The 26,288-nt window shown below is 39.5% G+C and overlaps 1 protein-coding gene across 4 annotated transcripts in view; it reads left to right on the top strand.

Annotated features, from left to right (window-relative positions):
* The window catches only part of CRIM1 (cysteine rich transmembrane BMP regulator 1), a 198,984-nt gene that overhangs the window by 34,588 nt on the left and 138,108 nt on the right, over window positions 1–26,288 (top strand). For all 4 annotated transcript variants that reach the window (XM_057740812.1, XM_057740813.1, XM_057740811.1 and 1 more), the window contains exon 2: window positions 5,389–5,562. In XM_057740812.1, coding sequence (XP_057596795.1) covers window positions 5,389–5,562 — 174 coding nt within the window. The remainder of the gene's footprint in view (window positions 1–5,388; window positions 5,563–26,288) is intronic.

The following is a 26,288-nucleotide window of genomic DNA, read 5'->3' as shown; positions in this document are numbered from 1 at the left end:
AGCTGCTGCTTCCCAAATCTGGAGCTGGATGTGTTTCCTTGCATCTTCCAAGACTCCTCTTCTGTCACATCCTTTCCCCCCTCCTACCCTGAGGATCACAGCTCCTTTCTCACTAGCCTTTGCACTTAGAATCTGTTATATCAACTGTGTAAAGAAGGAATTTCAGGCATCATCAGGAATACTGGAAATTAGTCTGTAGAGCAGACAGACTAAGTCCGGGCTAAGACTGAAGGTGGCTGTTGGAAGTACAGGTGTTTCAGGTGTTTTTGCTTTGGTACCACATGTGCACTCTTACATTTTTTAAATTTTTAAATTTTTTTTATTTTTAGCAAAATCATTCACTACACTGAAGATGAGAGAGCTGTGGGAAAAATAGGAATGGCAGGTCACTCAAAACCTATGGAATTGTATACACAGAGGATAAATACAAACAGTAAGAATCCAAATAAAGATCCTGACTCAGGTGCTGCCCTTAACATTTGCATCTGGAGCCCAGGCAGCCCATCCTTTGCAGCCTTACACACACCTGAGCTCATGCTGCTTCCTTCAGGGCATGGGACCTTGCAGATGTTGACTCTGAATGGAGATTAGTTTCATCAGAATTAAATATAAGATCCAGACGTAGTTTCTTCATCATGATTTTTAAACACAGGGGAGAATATCTCTAGCTTTTTCATTTGTACATGAAACCTCCCCGGACAGTTAAATGTAGTGGAAAATTCAGCCACTGGAGCAGCCATTTCTTGGACTAACGGAAGGAATTTAAATGAGATTATAAGCCTTTTCTCAAGGTGTTCATTTAACTGTGAAGACTTTTCCTTTTATTGTGAGAAAATTTGCTCCTGATCTTTTTATAACATTCATGTGCTGGGAAAAAAAATCACACATGAACCAGCACACCTTCTGCATTCAACTGACATCATTTTGTCTCAAATTGTGTATTAACTAAAATCACATTATAGAAACATCTGTTTTTATGGTTCAGTATTAACTGTTAGGAGAAGAGGTACCCTTTTGTTATTTCTCAAACCTGGGTCCTATGCTGTATTGGCCCAAGTGTACCAGCAACACATGTTCTTTACAACAGCAGTTCTCAAAGTGTGGACCACAGACTCCTGGGGGGCCCCCAAGAGACCTTTTCAAGTAGTACGTGAGGTCTAAGTTATTTTCACAGTAATATTAACATATTATTTGCTTTTATTTTGTGTCGACATTTGCACTAGTGGTGCAAAAGCAGTGCTGGTGAGACTGCTGGCATCTTAGTGTGCGCAGAGGCGATGGCTCCAAACTGTGCTAGTCAGTCACTGCTGTGCACTTGCAGTAAAGTCAGGAAATACTGATAACCAAACAACAAACCAAATGAAAAATCAGTTTCCTTTCAGAATGCCCTCCAATGAAACAGTACAAGTTACTAATTTGATTAGATTTCAACCCTTGATTACACATCTTGTGAATATTCTGTGGAATGAAATGGGAAGTATGCATTACATAATCCTGCCTACTGAAATCCTGTGCTTGTCTCAAGGTAAAGCATCATTTCTAGGCGTCTTCTAAATATCCAAGTGGAGATGTCAGGTTAGCCGTTAGGTGTAACTGACTCTTCTCTGGAGTACTCACATATTTGCATGTATTTGAACATGCATGCATTTTAATTCATACATGAAATTAGTAAATTTCTCTCATTTTATACTTAGAAAAAGTCACGTTCAGATTTGGTATCTTGCAGAAGTTACGAACTTAAAAATACATTTGCAGAGGTATCTCAATTATCTTGACCGTTCAGGCTTGGAGGCTATATCTTGTCACAAGGAGAGCACCAGGAAAAAACTACTTGATATAAATAGTTAAAGGTCAGTACTCCTGTTTTTAATCCACCCCCCCATTTTCTCCCCCACTCCTGACCAGTCCAAGGAAAAATCAGAAACTATATCAAAATCAGAACCTTGGTCCTTGTGCTGTATATGTGGATTTGCTTAGGAAAAGAGATTTTAAAACATCACATGTGCCAAGTGCTGTCAGCAGCACTGTTGGGCTCAGATTTGATTTCTGTATAATCAAACCTCACTAAATTTTTTCTTTCAATCCCTGTTGGTTGGGTGTTAAATTATTTTAAAGCATAATGTTCTGTAATAGAAAAACATAAAAGCATTTGTCTCAGAAGCATGTTGTACTTGATCCTATAAAGCAGTGGTTGCTAAGGGAACTGTTGGCCAAGAGGAAAAACAAAGTATTGATTAGGATGAGGGGCATCGAATTGAAAGGATTTCCTCTCAAAAAAGAGAAGAAAAGCATATAAGACATTTTTGGCTTTCAAGTCAGATACCTTCTTACTGGACCAGGTGGCCCTAAGATTTCACAAGGGGATGGCCAGGCGTACCTGTGCACCATCAGGTGCAGCCTGTCACTGCTGCCAAGAGGCTTCTGCTGAGAACAGTAAGGAGCTGGGGAAGGCATTAAAGAAAATTGCCTTTTAATTCTGATTCCACACTCAGGGGAAATGGTCTTCCTGTGGGGAGGTAGAGAAAAACATCTGGCAGTGAAAACAAATTGGCCCTGAGATGGACTCCTTGGAAGGGGTGTTGATGCCAGCCAGATGATAAGAGGCTGAACTGGGAAAGAGGCTAATGATAGATGATGCCTAGAAAGGTACCGAAGTATGTCTGAGCATTTCTTCAAAATGCCTGCCTCATTAATGCTTCCCTAATAAGCTTTTTGAATAAGATTTTTATTGTGTAAACATGTTCATTATAATGAAACATAGTTTTCCTTGTTATATATCTATACATTTTTTTAACAAGACATTTTCTGTTTAAAAAAAAAAAAAGCATAGACAACAGCATTGACCATACCAGCGACATGAAAAACTCAGTAGAGTTATTGAACGCTGTACTAAGTCCTGGGGTTAAGGGGGTTCAAAGCTGGATAAGACCTGGCTGCTGCCTTGTGAAGCCTCTTTGTCTAATGGGGAAGTTTGACTTGCATGAAACCGTAATTAGAAAGGGTAAGAGGTGTGCACAGGTGTTTGTGGGAGTGTGGAGGATAGAGAACTCAGAGTTGGAGAAGACTTCTCAAAGAGGTAACATTTGACTTGGATCTTGAAGAATGAATGGGAGTTATCAGAGGGGGGAGAGAAGGAGATATTCTAGGTGGATGATACTCTGTGAGCAAGGGCTTGGGAGCATTTGTTGAGGGTCTGTAGTGAGAATCTGTGTGCTTATTGGAGCATTAGGGTGTATGAGGGATTGGTGTGTGATGAGTCTGTACAGGTAGGTACAAGCTTTATCATGAAGAACCTTATATTCTACAATAAGAAGTTTGGACTTTTTCTTGTTGGCAAGAGAGAACCAGTGAGCAGGTTTGTCTTCTGAGGAAGGTGATTGTGGTGACAATGTGGGAAATGGGGTGGGTACAAGGAGACAGGTTAGAGGATGCTGTAGTGGTTCACAGGAGTGATGTCTTCAGAGAGTTCCAGTTACAATGGAGGGAAGGGATGTTTATTGTGGATAAGAAAAAATCTGCATCAGAATCCACTCAATTTGGTAATACATTAACTGCACATATTTACAAAGATAGTAATAAAGATTTCTTCTTGGAATATGGGATGGGAAAGAGGAGAAATACAGTTTTTCAGTAGTTCAAATGTTACTTGAGTCTCTTACTAGTTTTTAGGTTCCTAGGATTGAAGTAATTTTGAACTACAAATTTGAATATACAGTCAAAAAAATTTCTTCACGGTAAATTTCACTGAACTACATTAGGCTGGTGGTGCTAATAACATTAACAATTAAATATAGAGATAAGAAATTGTTTACGTGAGCCATTTTGTCATGTGTTATAAGCTAAGACTAAGTTATCACCTACTTTACTGTGCTGAATTGTTTCAGTATATTCTATTCTGGTTTTCCTTTCAAAGTAATTTAGTAATTTCCCTGTCACCTTGAAGATAGGAATGTCCCTTTGTGTGCGTACATGTTATATACCTATTATTTCTAAAGACCAAGTTCAGGCTAAATAGGAAAACAAATCTTAAAACAGATAGCTTGTGTTTCTGTTTAAACTTCTAAAATTGTTTTACTAAGAGCTGAAGCTTTGATCAAATAAAAGAGCCAGATCTTCTGAAATCAAAACACTGGAGGTTTTCTATTCTCCCTTTTCAAAGAATCACCCTGAAGCTCTTTATTTTGTAAATGATATCCTTCTGAAGACCTCTTGACAAGAAAATTTATTTCAGTGAGGGAGAACAGTCTTTTCCTGACTTAGGCAGTAAGTCAGCGATGTCACCAGAAGGAAAAGTTAGCCTTATTAAAATCATGGCCATTTGTTTGCACTGTCTTCTGTGCAAATACATTCTTAAGATGGCTTTATACCTGCCTTACTTTGAGCAACAAGTTTATCTTAAATTCAAGCACTTTTAAAAATTTCTCTCTAGATATGGTTATCAGAAACATGTTTACTATTTAATAGTACCCAGTTAAGGCGTGATAAAGTATCTATTAAAGATAATGTGAAGAGGGGGAAAAACCTCATATAACATGCCAGAGACTCAGAGAAATAGTCTGGTTTCCTACAAGAGGCATTTCACCTATGAGGAATATTATTAAGGATTGAGTCTGGCTGTGGTTCTGTCATGTTTGTTTCATTTGTCTGAACTGGATCCCATGAAAGTTGGTTTCAAAATCTACTTTATTTCTTACAGTCAACTCCATTCCATGACCCAGAACACCGATTTGGTCTCAGCTGCAGAGTTTGACGACCTCAGCCTCTCACTAGGCTGTAGCCCTTAGTTTTGTTTGTGGTTGTTTCTGGCTTTGATTGTGGGCAATAATGGACATTAGCATCTGTACTGAAGTGCATTGGAGGGCATCTCCTCTGTTGTATCTTATTCCTGACTCCTTGGGTGGTGTCTGTTTACATTTGTTAGCATTACCTTGTTGTATGAAGTTGCAGAGCTGTTTTAAACCTGAAGCTGTGTCTCTATCAGACAGGGAAAAAAATTGCGGGGTTTTTGGAAATAATTTTGTAGATTGACACATGCAACTCCTGTAGCTTTATTGTACGTGGGGAAATCCTGGAATGTTTGTTTAAAATGAAAAAATTTAGAAGAATCTCAGTTGTTACTGTAATAACACATCAGAGGAATAGTGGTTTTTGATCAGAAACATTTGTATATGTAGCTATTTAATGTTGATGTATATGGCTATATTTTAGTCTTCTCATTTATTAGGAGGTTGGGTTTTCATTTATTTGTAAAATTCCAGCCAAACTGCCATTTGTAAATTGAGGTATCAAAATCGGATGTTAATCCTGACATCCTTGCACATTTTTGCTTTCAGACAGGCCTTTGAATGAAGCTAACAAGCAAACATTTTGTGGTTAATTGTTTTACAGATGAAAACTGGGATGATGATCAACTGCTTGGTTTTGAACCATGCAATGAAAACCATGTCTCTGGCTGCAATATAATCAATGGGAAATGTGAGTGTGACACCATTCGAACCTGTAGCAATCCCTTTGAGTTTCCAAGGAAGGATATGTGCCTTTCAGCTTTAAAGAGGATTGAAGGTAAGTACTCATTTTCAGTCACAAGCCTAAGCATTGTGTAACTCTGAGCAGTGATGGTATTTGAGCTGGAAAAGGCAAAGACAAGCTTGCAGAGATTGGTAGCTATGATAATCTCAAGATGCAGAAAGTTGACCAGGTGCGGATGTGATGGTATACGTGTGCGTGTATGTCCACGCATGTGTGTGTTTCCTGAAAGCTGTGGAATGGTAATGCTGCGGTAGTGTGGGCAGGGTGGTTTGTGCCAGCCTGGCTGGGTCACCGCTGCATAATGGATGATTTCACACGGGGCGTGCTTGAGACTAGCATCTGTGGTCCCCATGTCCACTCTGCTTGATTTACCCTAGGATAGTGCTCCACGAGGGGAGTGCTAATTAGAAATGCAGCTCATCTGGCAAGAACGTGCATCTCTTTACAAGAGGTGGGAGATTTGTGCAGTGACGATCAGAGGCTGAGGCTGGCTTTGCCATGAGGCAAAATCACATAGGTGTGGACGGGTCATGGTGTTTGCCCTCTAGAATGAAGTCAGAAATCACGTTAAAATAAGAAGAAAATAACGTGGCCCGTAACTTTTGTACATTCGTGCATAAAATCTAGAAAAGAGATTGAGGGCTTGAAAGTATGATTTGTGACTGCAGTAATCAGGAGTGGCATGCCCAGAGCTGGGTGCTGTGCCTTGCCACCAGAATGAACAGAGGGTGAGGCCTGGGCTTGAGTCTCAGCCCTGCCCCTGATCGATCAGCATTGAACTCTTTCCCAGTCCTACGTTCCTCTCAGGGGAAAAAAGAAGGCTGGATGAGACACTCTTAAATATACCTTTTATCTCTACAATGATGCCATTTTAAGATGGAGAAGTCGGTAATATAGTTTGGAAGGATTTTCCAAGTCCAAAATCAAGATCAAAAAGGCAAGAGAGCAAGGGCTGAAGTTTTTGAATGGCATTCAGTTTCTAAGACATTTAAATGGTAGTAAAGAATGAGAAATGTGCAGAAGCCTCTAAAATAGCACTTCTCTTTGTGTTTACCAGTGCTGCTGAGTCGTTAAAAGACAATACAGTGGAAAACACAGGAATAAAATTTTCGAACCACAGAGAGTCTTAGATAACATTTAGTCTAGTTCTTGAATTTGAAAATTGAAAAGCTCAGCTCTACACAGTGGATGACTGACAAGCCTAGTTCTAACCATGTAAAATCTTTCTCGAATCACATTATGCCATGGACAGCACAGTTACCAAACTCATTTTTCTTGTCTGGAGGCTCTTTGCTCACCCCGTCCTCATCCCTTTGTCTGCCAAAAAGGTAGTATTTTTGCCAACTTAAGTGTATAAACTTTCAGGGGTGTAGATGAAGCGGTCAGATGTCTATTTAATTAATTTACTTATTCATACAGATTTTAAATCGTCATATAAAATAATACAACAGTTTAGGGGATTACTTTTTGCTGTTCTTACATTTCACGAAACTGTCTTAGTCACATTTCAGATGCATCACCGTCACTGTCATTGTCTTCGCTGGAGCTGATTTCCGTGTCCTTTAACACCCTTTTCTGAGCACCCTCTTTCCTGCCATCTAAATTGTTGGAGATGCAGCAGATTTTGCATCCAAGTTGTGACAAGTTTTATTCCAAAACACGGTGTCTTTTCACATAAAACGAGGACACATTTTTAATTAGTGAGGTGTATATCTATGATCTTTACAATGTGGAGATTCACTGTATTGATTTTTAGAGTGTTTCTAAAAAGGCTGTTTACAAGATCCAGCACTTCCAATTTTGAGGTCATTCCCTCAGGAATAATTACTGTGGCTGATTAAATTTCTCTATGTGCCCCCCCCCCCCTTTGTAAACAGATTCTGTCTGATGGCCTCTTGATAATCCAAAAGTAGGATTAGTTGAGGTCATTTAAGGTTAGTGTATTTTCCACAAATCATACTTTTTTTATATTAATGTACATTTTTAATTTTTTATTTTATTTTGTCTATTTTTTTGTTGAAGTATAGTTGATTTACAGTGTTGTGTTAATTTCTGCTGTACAGCAAAGTGACTCAGTTATACACATATATTCTTTTTTTATACTCTTTTCCATTATGATTTATCACAGGATATTGAATATAGTTCCCTGTGCTATACAGTAGGACCTTGTTGTTTATCCATTCTATATGTAACTGTTTGTATCTGCTAGTCCCAAACTCCCACTCCATCTCTCCCTGCCACCCCCATTAACATACATTTGGTTCTCCAAAAGCAGAAATTTTTATGCCGTGTTTCTTAAACGTACTGGATAAAGTTTGGTGGAACAGCTGCAGACTTCTTACTAAGCCAGTATATGTCACAGAACAGAATTTGGGAACTCTGGCTTACCTTGCAGAAAAACATTTACTTGGAGGAAATGCAGGCATTGCTTTAAGCAGGGGTTTTAGGTAGGATAAACTGGTCACCCATAAAGATGATATTTTTTACAGAAAGAATGAGGAACCCCCAGAATCCTGCAGGGCCTCGTATGTTTCTTGATATAATTGGATGGAGACAGATGCTGAAGAGAAGGGTTATTCTGAAAAGGGAAGGAACTTTGCTTTGTGAGAATGGACAGAATCTAGCAGGAGGAATCTGAGTAGAATGAGGCCACACAAATCGTACTTTAAAAAAAATAAATAAAGCACCCTGTAATATCTGAGGCCTTGTAAGAAGTCAGTACTGGGGGATTGCCCTTTCCTGAGAGACAGTTTTGAAGAAAAAGCTCTACTTACATTCCAGTATATATTGCAGGTGAAAGAGTTAGTGATGGTATGCCACTGTATATAATTAAATCATTAGTGGCAATGAAGACTTGGACTGCCGTAGGAATTTAGGGCCAAAAAACTGTGAGCTGGAATTATATAATCAGGTGTTATGGAGGAGGTGGAATCTAAACAGTTTGGAATTTGGATGATGACGGATTCCAGGAAGAAGAATGATGTGGACATAAGAATAAAATGTAGAAGTGAGATTTGCATGGCTTATATAAAAGACACTTGGGAAGTGAGTCTAAAAGAGCAAGGCTCTTTTGTTTTTTGTTTTTTTGCCATAGCAGTGAAAGCGCCAAATCCTAACCACAAGACCACAAGGGAACTCCTGTAAAGAGCAAGTTTTTATGTTGATAGGTTATAGGAACTAAAGATGGGGAAGCAGGACAGGACCAGATGATGAAACACCTTCCACGTGGTGCAGGGAGCTTAGGCCTGGTGATAGGAGCTGTCAGAAATCGGTGTAGGCTTATGAGCCAACGGCCACAGAGCATGGAGAAATCAGTGTTAGGTAGTTTGGGGTTGTGGGGTGTGTGGAAGGAATTTGTAGGTGGAGATTCTGTTGGTGAGCTCGTTGGGGCTCGTTGGTGAGCTCGTTGGGGCTCGTTGGAGAGCTGTTTTCGTTACTTAGATGTGGTGCCACAAGAGACTGATCTAGGGGGTGGCAGTGGAAAAGCGAGAAAGAGATGGATACGTGCCATTTTGATGGAAGAACGTGCAGTATCTGCTAACAGGCAAGGGAGTGATGAAAATACACAAAGATGATCCTGGGGTTCCTAACCCAAAGTAGTGAAGAATGATAGTACAAGAAACAGAAATGGGAATATATCTCAAAAAGTGGAACTGAAAAATGAGGTGGTTGTTTCAGAGGGATCTAGGGTCAAGAAGGACTTCAAAAATATGGAAGATATGACAGCATGTTTGAATGATGACAGGAATGATCTAGTAAAGAGGGAGAAACTGATAAGAAAAGTGATGATTGCAGGAGCAAAGTCTTTGAGGAGGGAGAGGAGTAGAATTGTTCCTGTTTCTTAGAGGTGTATAAAACAAGGTCATCAACTGACATTGAGGCGGAAGAAGTGGTGTGAAAAAGTGGGGAGGGAGAGGAAATGGAAAATAGACATCTCAGAGAGAGGACGAGTGAATTAAGTAGGGAAATGTGTTAGGGTCGCCTGCTAGTGCTGACAGCTTCCTTGAGGTTAGCGGTTATAAATTGGAAGGGAGACCAGACAGCACAGTTGCACGCTTTTCCCCAGCTCTGGTGCAGATGCAGTGGAGGTAGAGAGGTGGCTTTAACCAGGGTTAGGACTTTCCCTGATGAGTCCGATAGGAAGAGAAGGGCACTGAGATCGAGAGTACTTACGGTGACTGGCCACGCCATCGCTACTGGGAAGGAGGCGGCAGCAGTGAGTGGAGAAGGAAGAGAGGTAGAAATTCCCACATGCAGCTGGTGTAGCATTTGATTGCATGTGCTTCACACAAACAAGGTGTTATTTTTTTAAGGGGAAAGGAAGAATGATCAGAAAGTAGTGATGAGAACAAAGAGGACCCCCACCCACTCCCAGTATTTATGGCATGTGGGAGGTGACGCCCTCCCCGCTCCAGAGGACTTCAGGGGACAGAGAGCAGTCAGGGAGGAGTACCCAGCTTTCCATTAGAGCACGAAGGTGAAGGGAACCATCTGGAGGGGAGAATGACACCAAGTGGGATTTTGGCGATGGCAGTCCATGAGTTCTGGAAGACATAGTAGAAGGATTCGGGAGGGAGGGTTGTGCAGAGCATGGGTGATTTTTGCAGAGCCAGGGGAGATTGAGTCCAAAGATGATAGGTTACCTGGTAAGTGTAGACTTGGTTCTTGCAGTTTCTTATGAGAAGGTGAATAGTGTGTTCTAGTTAAAGCCTTCCACTGAGGACTGTTCTCCGGGGCATTTTGTAGTGTGAAGGTGTGCATGCCGTTGGGGCTGAGGCAGAGGACTAGTGTTCTTGCCAGAGCATAATGAGAAAACATGGGTCCTCATTTCTACGTTTCATGAATGAATTTTGAACATGAATTTTAAGCGTAATTATCACTTTTTTTAAGGTGTGTGGAAGTTGTGGCAGGGCATTTCAATATCATATTTATAGATTTATGGAGAATAATGACCATTTCAGGGTATTAAAAAAATGTTCCTGTGTGTTGTATTTGTTTAAAAGGGAGGGCATTTGTCCTGGATTTTAATGAACACATCATCATGAAGTCAGTTTGTCACAAATTTAGAGCAAATAGGATACTGGATAACAGCCGGCCATACCTTTGTACAAATGGTTTGTCAGAGTCATCTGTATTACTCTGAGGAAGAAGAGAAAGACTGATAAAGGGCATGACCTGCAAATCATCCCCCCTTGATCTTATCAAAGCTTATAGTCTTATGCTGTACTGCCTGTTTTTCATTGGTTTGGTGTATGCTGTACCGAGCTCCACAAGAGTTAAATTGATACAGCATCAGAAGAGGGGACCATATTAACACAAACAGTGCCAGCCTCTGTGGCTGCCACAAGGGTTTTCTGGAGGGGCCTCTCTGGGCTTGGTAATGGTAGTTAAAGTTGATATGAAAGACTTCCATGATACAGTGAGTAAGTTGGACTTTTAAGCTTGCATATGACTTCAGGTTGGGGTAAGCAGCTTTGGTTTTCTAAAAAAAAAAATTACTGTAATTCAGAGTGGATGTAATAAAGTTGAGAGGTACTCAGGACCATGAAATCATGTCAAGTTCAGAGAAGGATGTAAAATACCCTAGAAAACATTTGTCGACCCACCCAGCAGATATTCAGTGAGTGTCAGACACGTACTAGTCACAGTTCCAATTCCTGAGGATGCTGTTCTCAGAGAGCTCACATTCAGAAGGGGAGGGGTGGCAGTAAACATGAAAGTGAGCAGGAAAGAGTCATGGAGTATGATAAGAGCTATGAAGAGTAATCGTGGGGATGATACGATAGAGAATTACTGGGCTGACTAGGGAAGCTGTTTTAGATACGGGTGTCAGGGAAGTTTTCCATGAAGGAAGAGCATTTGACCTGAAATCTGACTGTAAGAAGGAGTCGAACTTGTGATGATCTGAGGGGAGAGAAGTCCACGCAGAGGACTCTGCAAGTGCGAAAGCTCTAAGGTGAGAGCAAGCTTGGTGTGTTGAAGGAATGTCAAGAGAAAGCAAGAAGATCATTGTGGCTGGAATGTCATGAGGGAGAGAGAGACGGGGATAAGGGCCAGGTCACACAATGCCTTGTAGATGATGGTGAGATGTGTGGATTTTGTGATGAGAACATAGGAAAGCTGTTAAAGAATTGTGGATGAAGGTGTAATGTAATTTGAATTGTGTTCTAAAAAATGAATACGGTAGAGAAGAGACTTGGGAGGAGGCTGGAAAGGTGGAAGAATGGAAAAGAGTCCACAGGTAGTATCCAGGTAAGAGATAATGGAGACTCGGACCTGGGAGCTGGAGAGGGAGACATGGGTGGATTTGAGATGATTTGGAACTAGACTTGTTGATGGATTACATGTTGGGTTGAGAGAAAGAGGAATCAAGGGGAACTCTTAGATGTGAGGTTTTAGAAAATCATAGTGCTCTTTACTAGGAGCAAGAGCAGATTTAAGGAGGACTCAAGAGCTTTGTTTTGGATAAATTAAATGTGACACCGAAGTAGAGCTATTTGTCATTTAAGTAATTTTTGATGTAAGTAACTCATTAAGTAGCATTCATATATGCATAGCTTCATGAGACGTATACTGAGGACTATAAATAAACATGCATCCTTGAGAAAAAGTCAGCCCTTTCCACAAAGAGGTCTAACCTTGTTGGGAGATTCAAGAGAAAAATAAAATCAACCCAAATTCACTCTGACTTATCACCAGGCAGTGTCTAGCCAAAGGGAAATCTGTGTGGGAGCCATAAAATGAGTTCTTACATATTCTTGTTTGGCGCTGCTGCGTCACACATCATGTGGGTTACTGGAATAGCGCAGGTTCTGTGGAACTGATTCCTGTTTGGAGCTACACAATGAACGTTTTGCAAAAGGAGGAAGACACTTGGGACTTAAGAAGATGCTCCTTTGTTTTAGCTGAAAGCACTTAAAATTTTTTTTAATTTCAGGCCATATTCAATTATTTTTTCTCTGTCAGAAACTTTAGAGAAAAGATAGTCAAAAATTGTCATGAGATATTTTATATCATTGTTTTATGTAGAGTGGACACATAAGAACTGCTGTACATTCATAGGAGGGGTAAAGCAAGGAAGGCTTTGTGGAAGAATTGGGAATGGAGTCCAACTCAGAGAAGTGTGTTGAGGGGCTCAACAGAAGGGAAAGGAGAATTTAAGAGCAACCTTGGAGATGCAAAAGAGAGGATGGACAGAGGGGGCCAAATGGGAGGGATACAGGTGCCAAACGTGAGGGGTACAGGGCTTTAGTGGCTGATTGACTTTGGAAGATGAGGAAGAGGAATAGTCCCAGATTTGAGGGTGAGGAGTGATTGTCAAGATAGATGCTTGGGGGTGGGCATGATGGCCAGGCTATCTGATGGTATCATGTACTAGGATGTGGAATACAGGAGAGCAGCGTTATGGGAGGCAGGATGAGGTGGGTATTGAGTCTGTTTTGTTATGTTTGAGGTATCTATGGAGAGTCATGGGAAAAAATGGGAGCTATGGGTCTGGAACTCAGAGATCTGGGTTGGAAATAAGCATTCGTGAGTCATCCTCCCAGGGAGAGTATGGTGCTGTCAATGACCTTGGAGTTTATAAGTGATGGGAGGAGTATGAGCATTTTTAGGAAGATTAATGTGACAGCAGTGTGCATAACGGAGGAAAAAGAGTGACTGTGTATTAACACACCATAAGCAAGATGAAATGACCTTTGCGTAGTGACGGTGGTGCAGGAAGCGTTGAGTGCTCTGTTAGTACAGCGGAAGAAAGCCTCAGGACTGTTAATGTCAGCAGACTGAAAGTTAGCCTAAAACACAACTATTGGCACCCATGATAGGGGGGAGGTGTGTGAAATAGACTATATCATTTTAATTAATGGATTTGTTAATTCTTTTATTTGTACCCCCTTATTCAAAAAAGCCTTTACAAATGTTTGAGTCTAGGAGAGCTGGTCAGACCCACCTGAGATTAGAACCATTCAGGGTAGGAACACTGAGATGATTAAATAATAGGATACGAAGATAAGGAGATAGTCGTACAGTCATAGACTCTGAGTCCAGAAGGATCCTCCTCTCAGCATTCTCTGCAAGTAAGTGCCTTCTAGGGCTGCTCCTTTCATTTTAGAGCTGCTTTAAATCTTTACTCACTCGTTTGTTCTCTCAAAAAAGTATGCATCGAGCACATGCTCTGTGTCACTGTACCTCAGATGTCACCAGTTTGACTTTGTTTTGCCTTTAATTGAGGGACCATTTTTTAAATGGCCTGAAAGGTGCAGGTGCGTACATTGACTTACATTTTAGAACCACTGTGGAAATTGGCTTTTGATTTTTTAAAAGATATTTTGTAAATTTCTTAAATGATATTTTTAAGTATTTATCCCAGAAACTTACATTACATGATATATATGCTTAGGCAGAAATTAAAGATTAGAAAGAATACGTTTATATGGGTTTTCATATATATATTTTTTCTGCTGCTTAAAGCAGAGGGAAGTTTGATTTTTACATTGTAAGGCTGTATCCTCTGAAGCTAAACTAATTTTGACACAGAGACAAATGGCTTCTGTTCAGTAGACTTTTCTTTCAGATTTTAAAAATCCCAGTAGCAGTTGTTTCAGTCTTTAAGTTTTATTAATTATTCTGTGCCCTAAATTTACTATTTCAATCCTGCCTAAGGAAATGTTAATATTATGTGAGCTTCTTCCTCCATGTTTAGTTTTCTACATTGCACTTATTTTTTTCACACACGTAAAGTGTAAGTGCTAAATGTTATTCTTGGTTGTTATTCTTTCTCTTGGTCTGTAGCCTACATTACAACCTGTGCTGTGTGGCCTAATCAGATATTCTAACTCTTGATGCCATCTGTAATGTTTGTCAGTAGACACCCATTTAATTAGTATTTAGAAAGAATTATATCATCAGCTTTTGTTCACTGAACTTTTTTACTCAAAAGTTTTTTGGTTTTTTGTGGGGGTGGGATGCTTACAAAAAAGCATCCCAGGAAAATATTATCAAACACAGCTGAGCAAATTATTTAATATCCACTCCAACTTTGAGGTGGTGCAACAGAATTCCCTCCCAAGCCTCTTGCCAGTGGAACGGTGCTGGATGGAGGCAATTTCATCTGTCGCAAGAAATCTGCTGCCATCCCATAATATACATAGCAGATGCACCCAACTCTACCCTAGCCAAAGTTCCCACACGGGGCTTAAGGTCCATGGTGAGGCCTGGGTACCAAGCACAGGAAATCGAGTGTGTTTCTTCAACTTGAGGGAGCTTGACCGTCACACAGAGATTTTGATTTACCGGGACTGGTCTAGGACAGGGGAGTCTGCATTTCCAACCAGCGCTCAGGAGAAGCTGTTACCGCTGTTTTTTCACCACACTTTGAGTCATAAAGTCGTAGAGGGTTTATGTGAATCTGCCTCCCTGGATTTGCTGTGCTGCTGTGAGAGAACATCTTGTCTTTAAGTAATCACTGGTCTTACTATCTCATACTTTTTTGTTTTTGGAAACAGAGCCCATGTATAAATTGCATTTCTTCAAATATTAATACATAGTAATGGTTTCATTATACCACTTTAAAAACTTTTTTTTTCCAAGTAAATATTAAAAGAAATTAAATTAAAATCTCACCGAGACATTTCATAGTGTGTGTGTAGGAGGATCACGTGGTGAGGAACAAACAAATTCCCAAACTTGGATGCTGGGGAAATTGTTTTGCTTTTTTGTAGAGGTGATCCTCTATATAATTTTACCTGTTTGATCTTTGCTAAACTTTAGAAATATGTCTAAGACCTGTGTCTCTGGATTTTTTTTTACAGTTATATTGATCTGCATCATATTAAATATCATTATCCTGAAATCTTTCATAATATAGTATTGACTATAGTAAAAATGATCCAGTGTAATCATTAATTCACAGGCTCAGACATACTGAGAGTCAAATTGTATGTTCTCTCAAAATATAACTGCTGTGTACTGTAAGATTATGATATAGCAGCATTAAATTTGTAAGGTCCTTACAAATCATCAGTGGTATTATTATTCTGTTGGAGGGAGGATAGAAATGGGGGTAGGTGTTGTGCATTTTATGAGGTTTATGAAGTTTAGGGAACTTTCGAAAGCACTTGGCCTTTCAAAACTCCTGTTACATAATGCTTGATAATAAAATATATGTACTGAACTACCAAAAAAACCCAAAAGAGAGAACCTCTCAAACTCTGATTCTTACTTATTCTCAAGCCAAGCATTCTATGTTGTAGAGACTATGCCTTCTCTGCTTCCAGACCTTCATATGCACCGATTCACAATTTTTAAGTTAGTCCTTTACTTCATTAAAATTACTTATCACAGATTCTATTTTTCTTAGGCTAGGTACATCTGAAATCAATATTACGCTTGTGAGTATATTGCTTTAGCTTATCTAAATTGTTTTAAAAATGTGTTTTTGAGGAATTCAGTTAACATTGCTTACCAGGTTTGGAAACAGCAACCTTTCCTGTGACCAAATTAAAAAACACACTTAACCTTACCTTCCAGGTGGATAAGGGACCTCCTTAGCATCATGGTCCCCTGATTTTGATTTTTGCTTTAGCTGCCCAAGTGCCATTAAGGAGGCTTGTTTAATTAAGGCAGTAGGGCTTTTATGCAGCTTAAAACTGTATTGCTGTTGCCCTCTGTTAAAAAAAAAAAATCACAAGTTGATAACTGGGTAATGTGATGTATCTTTCCTTTTTTGGTTCATATATGTAAAATGATTTTGAAATCTAAATACATGTGTTTCACTTTAAATTCTAGCAATGTCCTGGGGAAAGAAAGTGTAGGCAAAGTTATTTATTTTCATAAATATTTTATTTAGGTTGACAACTAAGTCAGCATTTTAGAATTTTATAATTTAGGTACACGTTGTTGTTTTGATGTCTTGATAACTGTTACAGGGGGAAAAAACCCAAAACGACTACTGAGAGGCAGAAACCAGTTTCGAATATCTGGGAAATCAAAACAGGAAACTCAGGGAACTTGGCATAAGCCCAGTTGGAGAGGAGCAGTTGGCTGAATAATTATACCTGCATTTTAACTGTTGGAAGTCATACAGTGACCTTCTGGTTATTGTTATTTCTTGTGCCCAACAGAAAAAAAAAGTCACGATTAAATATGTTGTATCCTTGTGCTAAGAGAAGAGTGTGTGTGTGTGTATTTAGAGGGGCATTTCATTCAACCACATTGAGGTTACAGTAAATGGCGTAAAAATTTTTTTCAATCCAACCCTTAGAGGGATGCTTGCTGTATAGTTATAAGTAAATAGCCAGTAGTACTTTGTTCCATTTGATGTCCTTCCCCTTTCTTTGCTTTAGCTCTTTATCTGTACTTTCAGCCCATCTCTTCTGTCCCAAGTTGTGTGTAGTTCAACCATCTGTCTGCCCTCTTCCTACACCTTCTCCTAGGTTAGTGACAGCAGTACCAGAAGTTGTAGATGAACAGTTTTTGCTACAAGTGTATGCTTGCTTCAAGATTAAATACCATGTGCTTAATATTAAAACTGTTTTAAAAAACACAGTCACTGTTAAGAGGACAAAAAACAATCTGACACCTTCAGCCAGAGAAATGGTGTTCTTTGGCGGCCATGTTGAAAACTTTGTATTTCCATCTACCAGGGATGCTTAAGGAAACGTACATCTAAAGCTGGCCTTTAGCAGGTTAATGTTTTAGCTTCTGGGTAGCACTGAGCAGTCCCTTGCGGATTTGTGGTTTCCGACTTGGCTGGTAGGTGACCTCTCAGTTATTCCCAGGGCTTGGCGTGTGCTCCATCACACAGAGCTGCTGAGTTGCTTGCTGCTTTGCCCAGCTGTGTCCGTGTAAACTCTGGCCCCCAAAAAGGCTTTTCCTGACATGAGCAAAGGGTCTGGAATCCCGGCTTGAGAGGCCTTCGGAGCTGCTGTAGAGGGAGCTGGGTGGGGACCACTCCCCAGAGAAGGGCCTCTCCCTCTGAGAGGAGTTGGATCTGCCTCTTCTGTGTCCTCCAGCCCCAGGCCAGCTGTCTCCATCAGCTTTGCAGAGGGTGTGGACCATCAGGAGTTGTCATTCCCAAACTCAAGCCATTAAAACTTCATTAATTAGTGTAATCAGTATTCCCCAACCATGATCTGGGGTTTTGGACAACTCAGGCAAGCTTGGTGGTTTGTATTTGTTCTGCTTATGGAAAAAAAAAAAGAAAAAAAGTCTGTTCAAAGGGAAGTTCAAGAAATGTTTGGGAGCATAATCACTTTAGCAGGAATTTGCATTCCATTAAAAAAGTGATCATTTCAGATATTCTTATAATTTTATCAATATAGGTAAGGATTCTCTGGTACATAGTGTATTTTTTCCATTTCCCAGCCTTGCCAGTATTTACCTAGTACCTTGAGATCCTCCAGGAAAAAACAACAAGAAAAAAATACTTTTGAATAAAGAGGTTTTAATTTTTTTAAAAGTGCGAAAGTCTTTATTAATGGAAGGAGGCACCATGAATGCATACGGTCACACATAAAGACATTCCTCTAGGCAAAGCTATTATAATCGCTTTTTTTTTAAGATTTTTTTTTTTTTTAATGTGGACCATTTTTAAAGTCTTTATTGAATTTGTTAGAATATTGTTTCTGTTTTATGTTTTGGTTTTTTGTCCATGAGGCATGTGAGATCTTAGCTCCCCAACCAGGGCTTGAACCTGCACCCCCTGCATTAGGAAGGCAAAGTCTTGACCACTGGACCACCAGGGAAGTCCCTCTCCTCTGCTTCTTACTGAAGGCTAACAGAGCACCTTAGGTGAAAATGGTGAAGATCACCAAATTTGTCTTTTTTCTGCTATGGCCACCCCATTCTGTTCTTTCAGGGTTTTCGCACCTCAAAAGCCCAGCATCTGTCCTCTTTCTCTCTTTACCACCAGCACCAGTAATTTAGGAAAATTTTTAAATACTTAGCCTCTTATTGATCAGTTACACTGTAGAATGTTGCTTCATCCATCATTCACACTTTAATCTTTTCTAATTGTGAAATTCTTATTAAAGGAATCCATCCCAGAAGGAGGAGAGCTCTTTAGGATAGAGCAAAAATCCCGAAAGTTAATCCTGCCCCTTCCTGGCTGTGTCCTGCACACCTGGGGAGCATGGACTGGGTCCAGCCCAGCTGCACCAGCGTGTTCAAAGTGACACAGAAAGGACATCACCTCTACTGGGAGAGATGAGATGGGCACACAGGCAATTGTAATAAGGGCAGAGTGGCCACTCTGTCTAAATAGTGTTGTACATGGTAGGTATTCTAGAAGATACTGATAAAAAATAAATCAAAGCTCATTTTAATCCGTTTACAGGGTATTTTGTGATTCATAGCTATGTTTACTTCCAGAGCTGGTGGAATATCTTTGTGAAATGTATAACTTTCTCAAGAAAGATATTTAAGAGTACTAAAATTCAGTACTCGGGAGGTTTCTTTGAATAGAAATGCTCTAATAAAAGTAAAACTTGACTCCCTTCCTGGTTCATATTGACCACTAAGATATTCTTAGGAGCAATTGAATAATTCATTTTGAAGCTTATGAGACTGTTCTTTTAATGGTGCGTAGTCTCTAAGATAAGGATAGTGGATTCACGTTAGTTGTTGAAACATCTGAAGCTGGGGATACCTCTTTTTTTATGCACCCAAAAGCTTCCTGCTTTTGATTTGCTGTCTCTGTTGCTAAGTGTTCTTTGCATGAAGAGGAAGTAACAATACAAGTAGTGCCTGTAAAGTTGGAAGAGAGATGGAGTTTACACGTGATGAATTAATATTTGTGTGAGTTTTTCAGAGATTGGAATGTTCCTTTAAATTGTGGATGTGTTTTTCCTTTCTGGCTGACAACTTCCTGGTTTTCCTGCACTTCATTATTCTTTTCTCTGTCACTGGGATTTTTTTTTTTTTTTTTTTAAATTTCCCGAAAAGCAAGTAAAGTGCTTTCTCCTTATCAGTAGCCTTTCTTTTCCTGTTGCAATAACAAAAGAACAATACAGGAATTTAATAATGTTAAAAAATTGATACCCCTTTTTCTGAATATATCCGTATATTTGTCTGTAGATAAAATCCAAGTTTTGTAGACATAGAGAAAAGCTGCGTGTCAGTAAAATGAGCTCATATTTTATCGGGTCTTTCTTAGTTTTTTTTTTCCCTTTTACGCAGTTTGAAAAATAAAATAAGGGATTATTTTTTCCTTTTTAAAATCTGTTCCCATGGTCCGCTGTTAAAGAGTCAAAGCCCTGAAAATTAGAAAGATAGGTAAGACCAGTTGTTGTCCCCTTAATAGAAGGACGTTTCAAAGGTGTTCAGAATACATTCTGATCTTGTTTATATATTTATATTATATAAAAGATTGTTATTTATTGTTTCGGCTGTTATGGCAAAAATAAAGTCCAGTCTGCTTCACAGGGCTTTTGTAAATATCAGGGGTGTGTTTTTGCAACAGTGGACGTGAAAGGATGCTTTTTTCAGTGTTTTGGTGCAGTTTGAGTTCATGGCAGAGGGCATGTAAAGTGGCTTCCTCAAGTATCCTTGAAACCACATTGAGCAAGGGCACTGGTGACCTGTCCCGTGGTGGTCCTGCTGTGGCCTCAGAGGACCCTGTTGGCTTACTTCTAAGGCATGAAACGAAGTCTAGCAATCTCAGTTGTGTCTGATCCAGATCTGAGCAATTAGTGAGGTTTTTAAACTTTCTAAATACCTTGCCTGTAATATTTAAAATGATGTTTATCTTGATGGCAGTAAGAGGAAAATATAATATGATCCCATTTGTATGTTCCCAGTGCCCTTTGGCCTTTGGGTTGCTAATCACAGTGGAACCCTCTGAATGTTTTCTTATTGAGAGCCAACTTGTTTGTTCCGTCAGGAATTTTTCAGACAAATTAGGCTGTGGTGTCACACCTCAGTGCGACATGGAACTCCCCAAAATGTTATGTATGTGTTCTTTCATGCCACCTGGTCTGACTTTGTGTCTTCCTAAGTTCAGGCCTTATTACAGTGTTTTCCTTGAGGGTCCTTTGGGTATATCAATAACTAAGCAAACCTCTTTAATCCAAAGAGTATATCCCATATGGATCTATAATGGTGTGTATTTGTGTGCATAGGAAACATGGTTTTTGGTTTTTTTTTTTTTAATTTATTTATTATTTTTTGGGGGGTACACCAAGTTCAATCATCTGTTTTTATACACATATCCCTGTATTCCCTCCCTCCCTCAACTCCCCCCCACCCTCCCTTGAGTCCCCCCCACCCTCCCCATCCCAGTCCTCTAAGGCATCTTCCATCCTCGAGTTGAACTCCCTTTGTTATATAACAACTTCCCACTGGCTATCGATTTTACAGTTGGTAGTATATATATGTCTGTGCTACTCTCTTGCTTCGTATCAGCTTCCCCTTCAGCCCCCGCCCCCCCCAAACCTCGAGTTCTCCAGTCCATTCTCTGCATTTGCGTCCTTGTTCTTGTCTTGTCACTGAGTTCATCAGTACCATTTTTAGATTCCGTATATGTGAGTTAGCATACAATATTTGTCTTTCTCTTTCTGACTTCCTTCACTCTGTATGACAGACTCTAGGTGTATCCACCTCATGACATATAGCTCCATCTCATCCCTTTTTATAGCTGAGTAATATTCCATTGTATATATATGCCACATCTTCTGTATCCATTCATTTGTTGATGGGCATTTCGGTTGCTTCCATGTCTTGGCTATTGTAAATAGTGCTGCAATAAACATTATGGTACACGTTTCTTTTGGAATTATGGTTTTCTTTGGGTATATGCCCAGGAGTGGGATGACTGGATCATATGGTAGTTCTATTTGTAGTTTTTTAAGGAACCTCCAAATTGTTTTCCATAGTGGCTGTACCAACTTACATTCCCACCAACAGTGCAGGAGAGTTCCCTTTTCTCCACGCCCTCTCCAACATGTGTTGTTTCCAGATTTTGTGATGATGGCCATTCTGATTGGTGTGAGGTGATACCTCATTGTGGCTTTGACTTGCATTTCGCTGATGATGAGTGATGGTGAGCATCCTTTCATGTGTTTGTTGGCCATCTGTATGTCTTCTTTGGAGAAATGTCTATTTAGGTCTTCTGCCCATTTGTGGATTGGGTTATTTGCTTTTTTGGTATTAAGCTTCATGAGCTGCTTGTATATTTTCGAGGTTAATCCTTTGTCCATTGTTTCATAGGCAACTGTTTTTTCCCATTCTGAGGGTTGCCTTCTAGTCTTGTTTATGGTTTCTTTTGCTGTGCAAAAGCTTTTAAGTTTCATGAGGTCCCATTCGTTGATTCTTGATTTTATTTCCATGATTCTAGGAGGTGGGTCCAAAAGGATCTTGCTTTGATGGATGTCATAGAGTATTCTGCCTATGTTTTCCTCTAGGAGTTTTATAGTGTCTGGCCTTACATGTAGGTCTTGAATCCATTTGGAGTTTATTTTTGTGTATGGTGTTAGGAAGTGTTCTAATTTCATTCTTTTACATGCAGCTGTCCAATGTTCCCAGCACCACTTACTGAAGAGGCTGTCTTTTTTCCGTTGTATATTCATGCCTCCTTTGTCAAAGATAAGGTGCCCATATGTGTTTGGGCTTACTTCTGAGTTCTCTATTCTATTCCATTGGTCTTCCTTTCTATTTTTGTGCCAGTACCATACTGTCTTGATCACTATGGCCTTGTAGTATAGTTTGAAGTCAGGAAGCCTGATTCCTCCAACTCCATTTTTCCTTCTCAAGATTGCTTTGGCTATTCGGGGTCTTTTGCGTTTCCATACAAATCGTAAGATTTCTTGCTCTAGTTCTGTGAAAAATGCCATTGGTAATTTGATCGGGATTGCATTGAATCTGTAAATTGCTTTGGGTAGTACAGTCATTTTCACGATGTTGATTCTTCCAATCCAGGAACATGGGATGTCCCTCCATCTGTTTGTGTCGTCTTTGATTTCTTTCATCAATGTCTTAAAGTTTTCTGCATACAGATCTTTTGCCTCCTTAGGCAGGTTTATTCCTAGGTATTTTATTCTTTCTGTTGCAGTGGTGAATGGGAGAGTTTCCTTAATTTCTCTTTCTGCTCTTCCGTTGTTCGTGTATAGGAATGCAAGAGATTTCTGTGCATTAATTTTGTATCCTGCTACTTTACTAAACTCATCAATGAGTGCTAGCAGTTTTCTGGTAGAGTCTTTAGGGTTTTCTATAAAACATGGTTTTTCTATAAAAAAAATTTATACATGTCACATATGCATTTATGTATTTTCTGTGCCAGAGAGTGTGATCTGTACACATATGTCCCATGTATGTGTATGAATCTATAGCTAGATGTATGTAAGCACATGTACAGACATGGTGGCATAATAGTTAATACATAGAAATAAATGCAACCATAGGATTATTTTTTATTTTACCTGATATGTATATTTCTACATTTACTTATATGTTATTAAATATGACAGTGCTGATAATGGTATTACATTCTCTCATTAAGAGTTTTCTGAAAATTTTGTTCATCTTTGATGGTAGAAATTAGTCGTAGAGTCTAAGCCCCAGTTCCTCTTAAGAATTGGTGTAATATTGTGCACTTTGTGAATAGCTTATAGAGGACAAGGCAAGACTCTTCAAATAAATATTATTCAAACTTCTTCCACTTTCATTTCCCTTATCACCATAACAACCGCACCCAACTTTGCTATTAAACCATATTGTCTATCTGCTTCCCACACGCTAGTGAAGCTGACCCTTTGAACAGCAAAGGAAATATGAGAGATAATGTTGAAAACTGTCTTCCTTTTGTTGACATTTCTAGAGCAACAAGTCAGAAAGCTTGTCTCCCTCTGAGTAGCCAAGAGGCTACGGGCCATGATTAGACGGTATGTCCATTAGTAACTGTGATGACTCCCAATAGAATTATTTAAAACATTCCAGTGAATAACTCGGAATTCTGGTAAACAAAAGGGGAGTGGTTGTTAACTGACAAACTGTTTGAATTTTCTATATATGGGAAGGAGACTACTAGGGAAGAAGGTAAGGATCAACAGAAAAGAGAAGTCTCCACATTTTGGAGGTTAGGTCATTCCAGATCACCCCAAGAGAAATAGTTTTTCAGGAGCCTCCATATATGGCCATTCAGACCTCTTCAGTGGGAGTTCTTTGCTCTGTTTTACTGCTCTATTGATTGATGTGAAGCCTTTATACCATCTTTGACACATCTTATAGTTGTATCACTGCTCAGTTCAGAGAGACTTTAATTAAAGCACGTACTGAGTTGGTGCCTCATGGCTTTGAGTTGTCTATTCCTCAATCATAATAACCTTTCCATAAAGATTTTTGCCAACTCTTAAAAGAATTCCTTTCTTTCAGATATGTTTTGAGGACTTTGACAGATATGAGTCGTATCACCAAGTGGGGTGGCCCATTGATATATGTTTTCTGAACATAATGAAACATGGTTGATTTTGTTACATTTCCCATGGGCTGATGTACTGTTTTCTGTTACCAGAAAACACATTTGAAGTCTTTATAAAATCTGATGTCAAGTGCCACCTAAGAAGAGAAACAGAATGATTATATCACATTATTTACTGTTATCTGTAGCATCAAAAATAAATGAATGTCCCCAGCAAAAAAGGTTATAAAATTACAGCATATAGACATATTGAGGGATTAGGAGGTAGTAGATGTGAAATGGGCTTTAAAATGACTTTATTCACTTAGTGGCATTTTAGAAAAACTCAGGCTGTCAGGGAAATGAACCAATCTGTATTAATGTAAAGCATTAGAAATTTAAATAAATTGTGTTTGAAAGCAATACCAGGATTTCCCTTGAAAGCTGCTGAATAAATTCTCGTTAAATGTCAGTTAAACGTGTGTCGCTGGCATGCAGAAACTGAGAGGGCCACAAAAATATCCACTTTAGGCTTTAAAATATTGAAGCCCTTTAAAGTTCTTTTGACCTTCAGTTAAAGGACATAGTCACATAGCAGAGGAAATGCCTCAAATTCTAGCATCGGAGTTTGTTTCTTTATACTTTTTTGGCACAGTTACAACAGTAGGGCTTTTCTTTCCTTAAATTTTTTTCACAGTACAGTCAACACAGGCTTCTCACACAAGCGGGAAAGGACAGTTGTGAGGCCAAAAGCAATATATTTCTGCACTGCCCTCTGTGGCAGGGCCTCGTTGAATGGCTTGTTGTTTCAGGGGGAGCCTAGAACCAGAAAACAACAAACAGAGTCCCACACAAATACAAATTTTGTATAAAATTAGGTACCTACACATGTGCATATAAACATATGTATACATACTCAAGACTTAATATTAGCAGTCAATGTCCTTTTTTTAAAATATTTAAAAAATTTTTTTTAATTAAAAAAAATTTTTTTTAAGCTCCTTGAGTCTTTGCCGCTGTGCTCAAGTTGTTTCATCTGTATATGGGTTGGGGATCTTCATCTGGATTTTCAGTTGCCCGAAGCTCTTTCTTCCCAAGTTTCTTCTGTAGCTTGAGAAGAGAACCTAGTTTAATTAAAGTGCTTGTAAAGTGTTTGTATTTTGCGTGGGTGCTTTATGTTGGCTCGGTTGGTATTTCAGCCATGTTTGTCATTTATCACTAAGGAAAGGTTGCTTAAAACTTTAGGGATTGAAGCAGTGGCATCTGGTTTCCCATTAATTTAAAAGCTCCTAACAGTGAGCTGGGGACATATTCATATTTTCATGTTTTCTCAGCTTTTCACCCAGTCAGCTTTGGTGTGTATGAGTTTTTCTTGAGATCTTGAATAATATGAAGCAGCACCCCTTGGTGCTCTTTTTCTCATAGGAGTTGAATTTGGTAGCATATGTCTGTCTTTGCAGTGGTCACCTTAGCTACTCACTGCTGAAGACCCTCTGGCTTTGGCATCACCAGTGCTTGTGGGCCATTTGTGTAGTTCTGAGATGGACAAGTTAGGAAGCTGTACCATTATGCAGAGATGTTAACACACCTAAAATTAAAAGTAGCCTTAAAAATAGTTTTCAGAGCCATCTAACTCACAAAACCTTGTTTTGTCTGAAGCTTATGTATTGAATATATTTATCCTGTAAGCTCCAGTTGAAGGGGATAGTCATCTGCCCTTAGCAGATGCCTCTGTAGTTTCCCCTAATTTATTCATTCATGCATTCATTTTACAAACGTTTGTGGAGTCCTCACTCTGTGTCAGGCACTGGTAGATACAGAGTGAACAAGACAGACAAGGTCCCCGTCACCCCAAGCTCCCAGTCTTATGGGAAAAATAAATAAAAGCCATAAATAAAAGTATAATAAATGCAGTTGGATAATAGAATGCTGAGACCAAGATAGGATGGCTTGAGAAAGTCTCTGATGAGATGATGTTTAAGTGGCACTGAATGTTAAGAAGGAAATAGCTGTGCAGAGAGACTGGGGAAGAACATTCAGGGCAGAATGAACCCACATTCAGCAACCCAAGTGAGGGAACAAGTTCTGTGTGCTGGAAGAAGAAAGGTTTAGGGGCTGAAGTGTAGCAAGTGAGGTGGGGAGAACGGCAGGAGAGGACGTGGGAGAGGTAGGGAAGGACTAAATTGCAGAGACTCTAAGGTAAGGTGTTTGGATTTTACTCTTTAAGTGTGATCAGAAGTCATTAAAGGGTTTTGAGCTTCAGGTGGAGATGATAAGAAGGTTCACCTTTTTAAGAAGGTGAACTCTGGCTGCTCTGATGAAAATGTCTTGTAGCAGGAAGTAGAGTGGGACCGGGGGGTGGGGGGATGCT

Source organism: Hippopotamus amphibius, chromosome 7, assembly GCF_030028045.1.
Source record: "Hippopotamus amphibius kiboko isolate mHipAmp2 chromosome 7, mHipAmp2.hap2, whole genome shotgun sequence".
NCBI classification, from domain to species: Eukaryota; Metazoa; Chordata; class Mammalia; order Artiodactyla; family Hippopotamidae; genus Hippopotamus; species Hippopotamus amphibius.
Note: the sequence above shows the minus strand (reverse complement) of the source record. Positions and strands in the feature narration are given on the sequence as shown.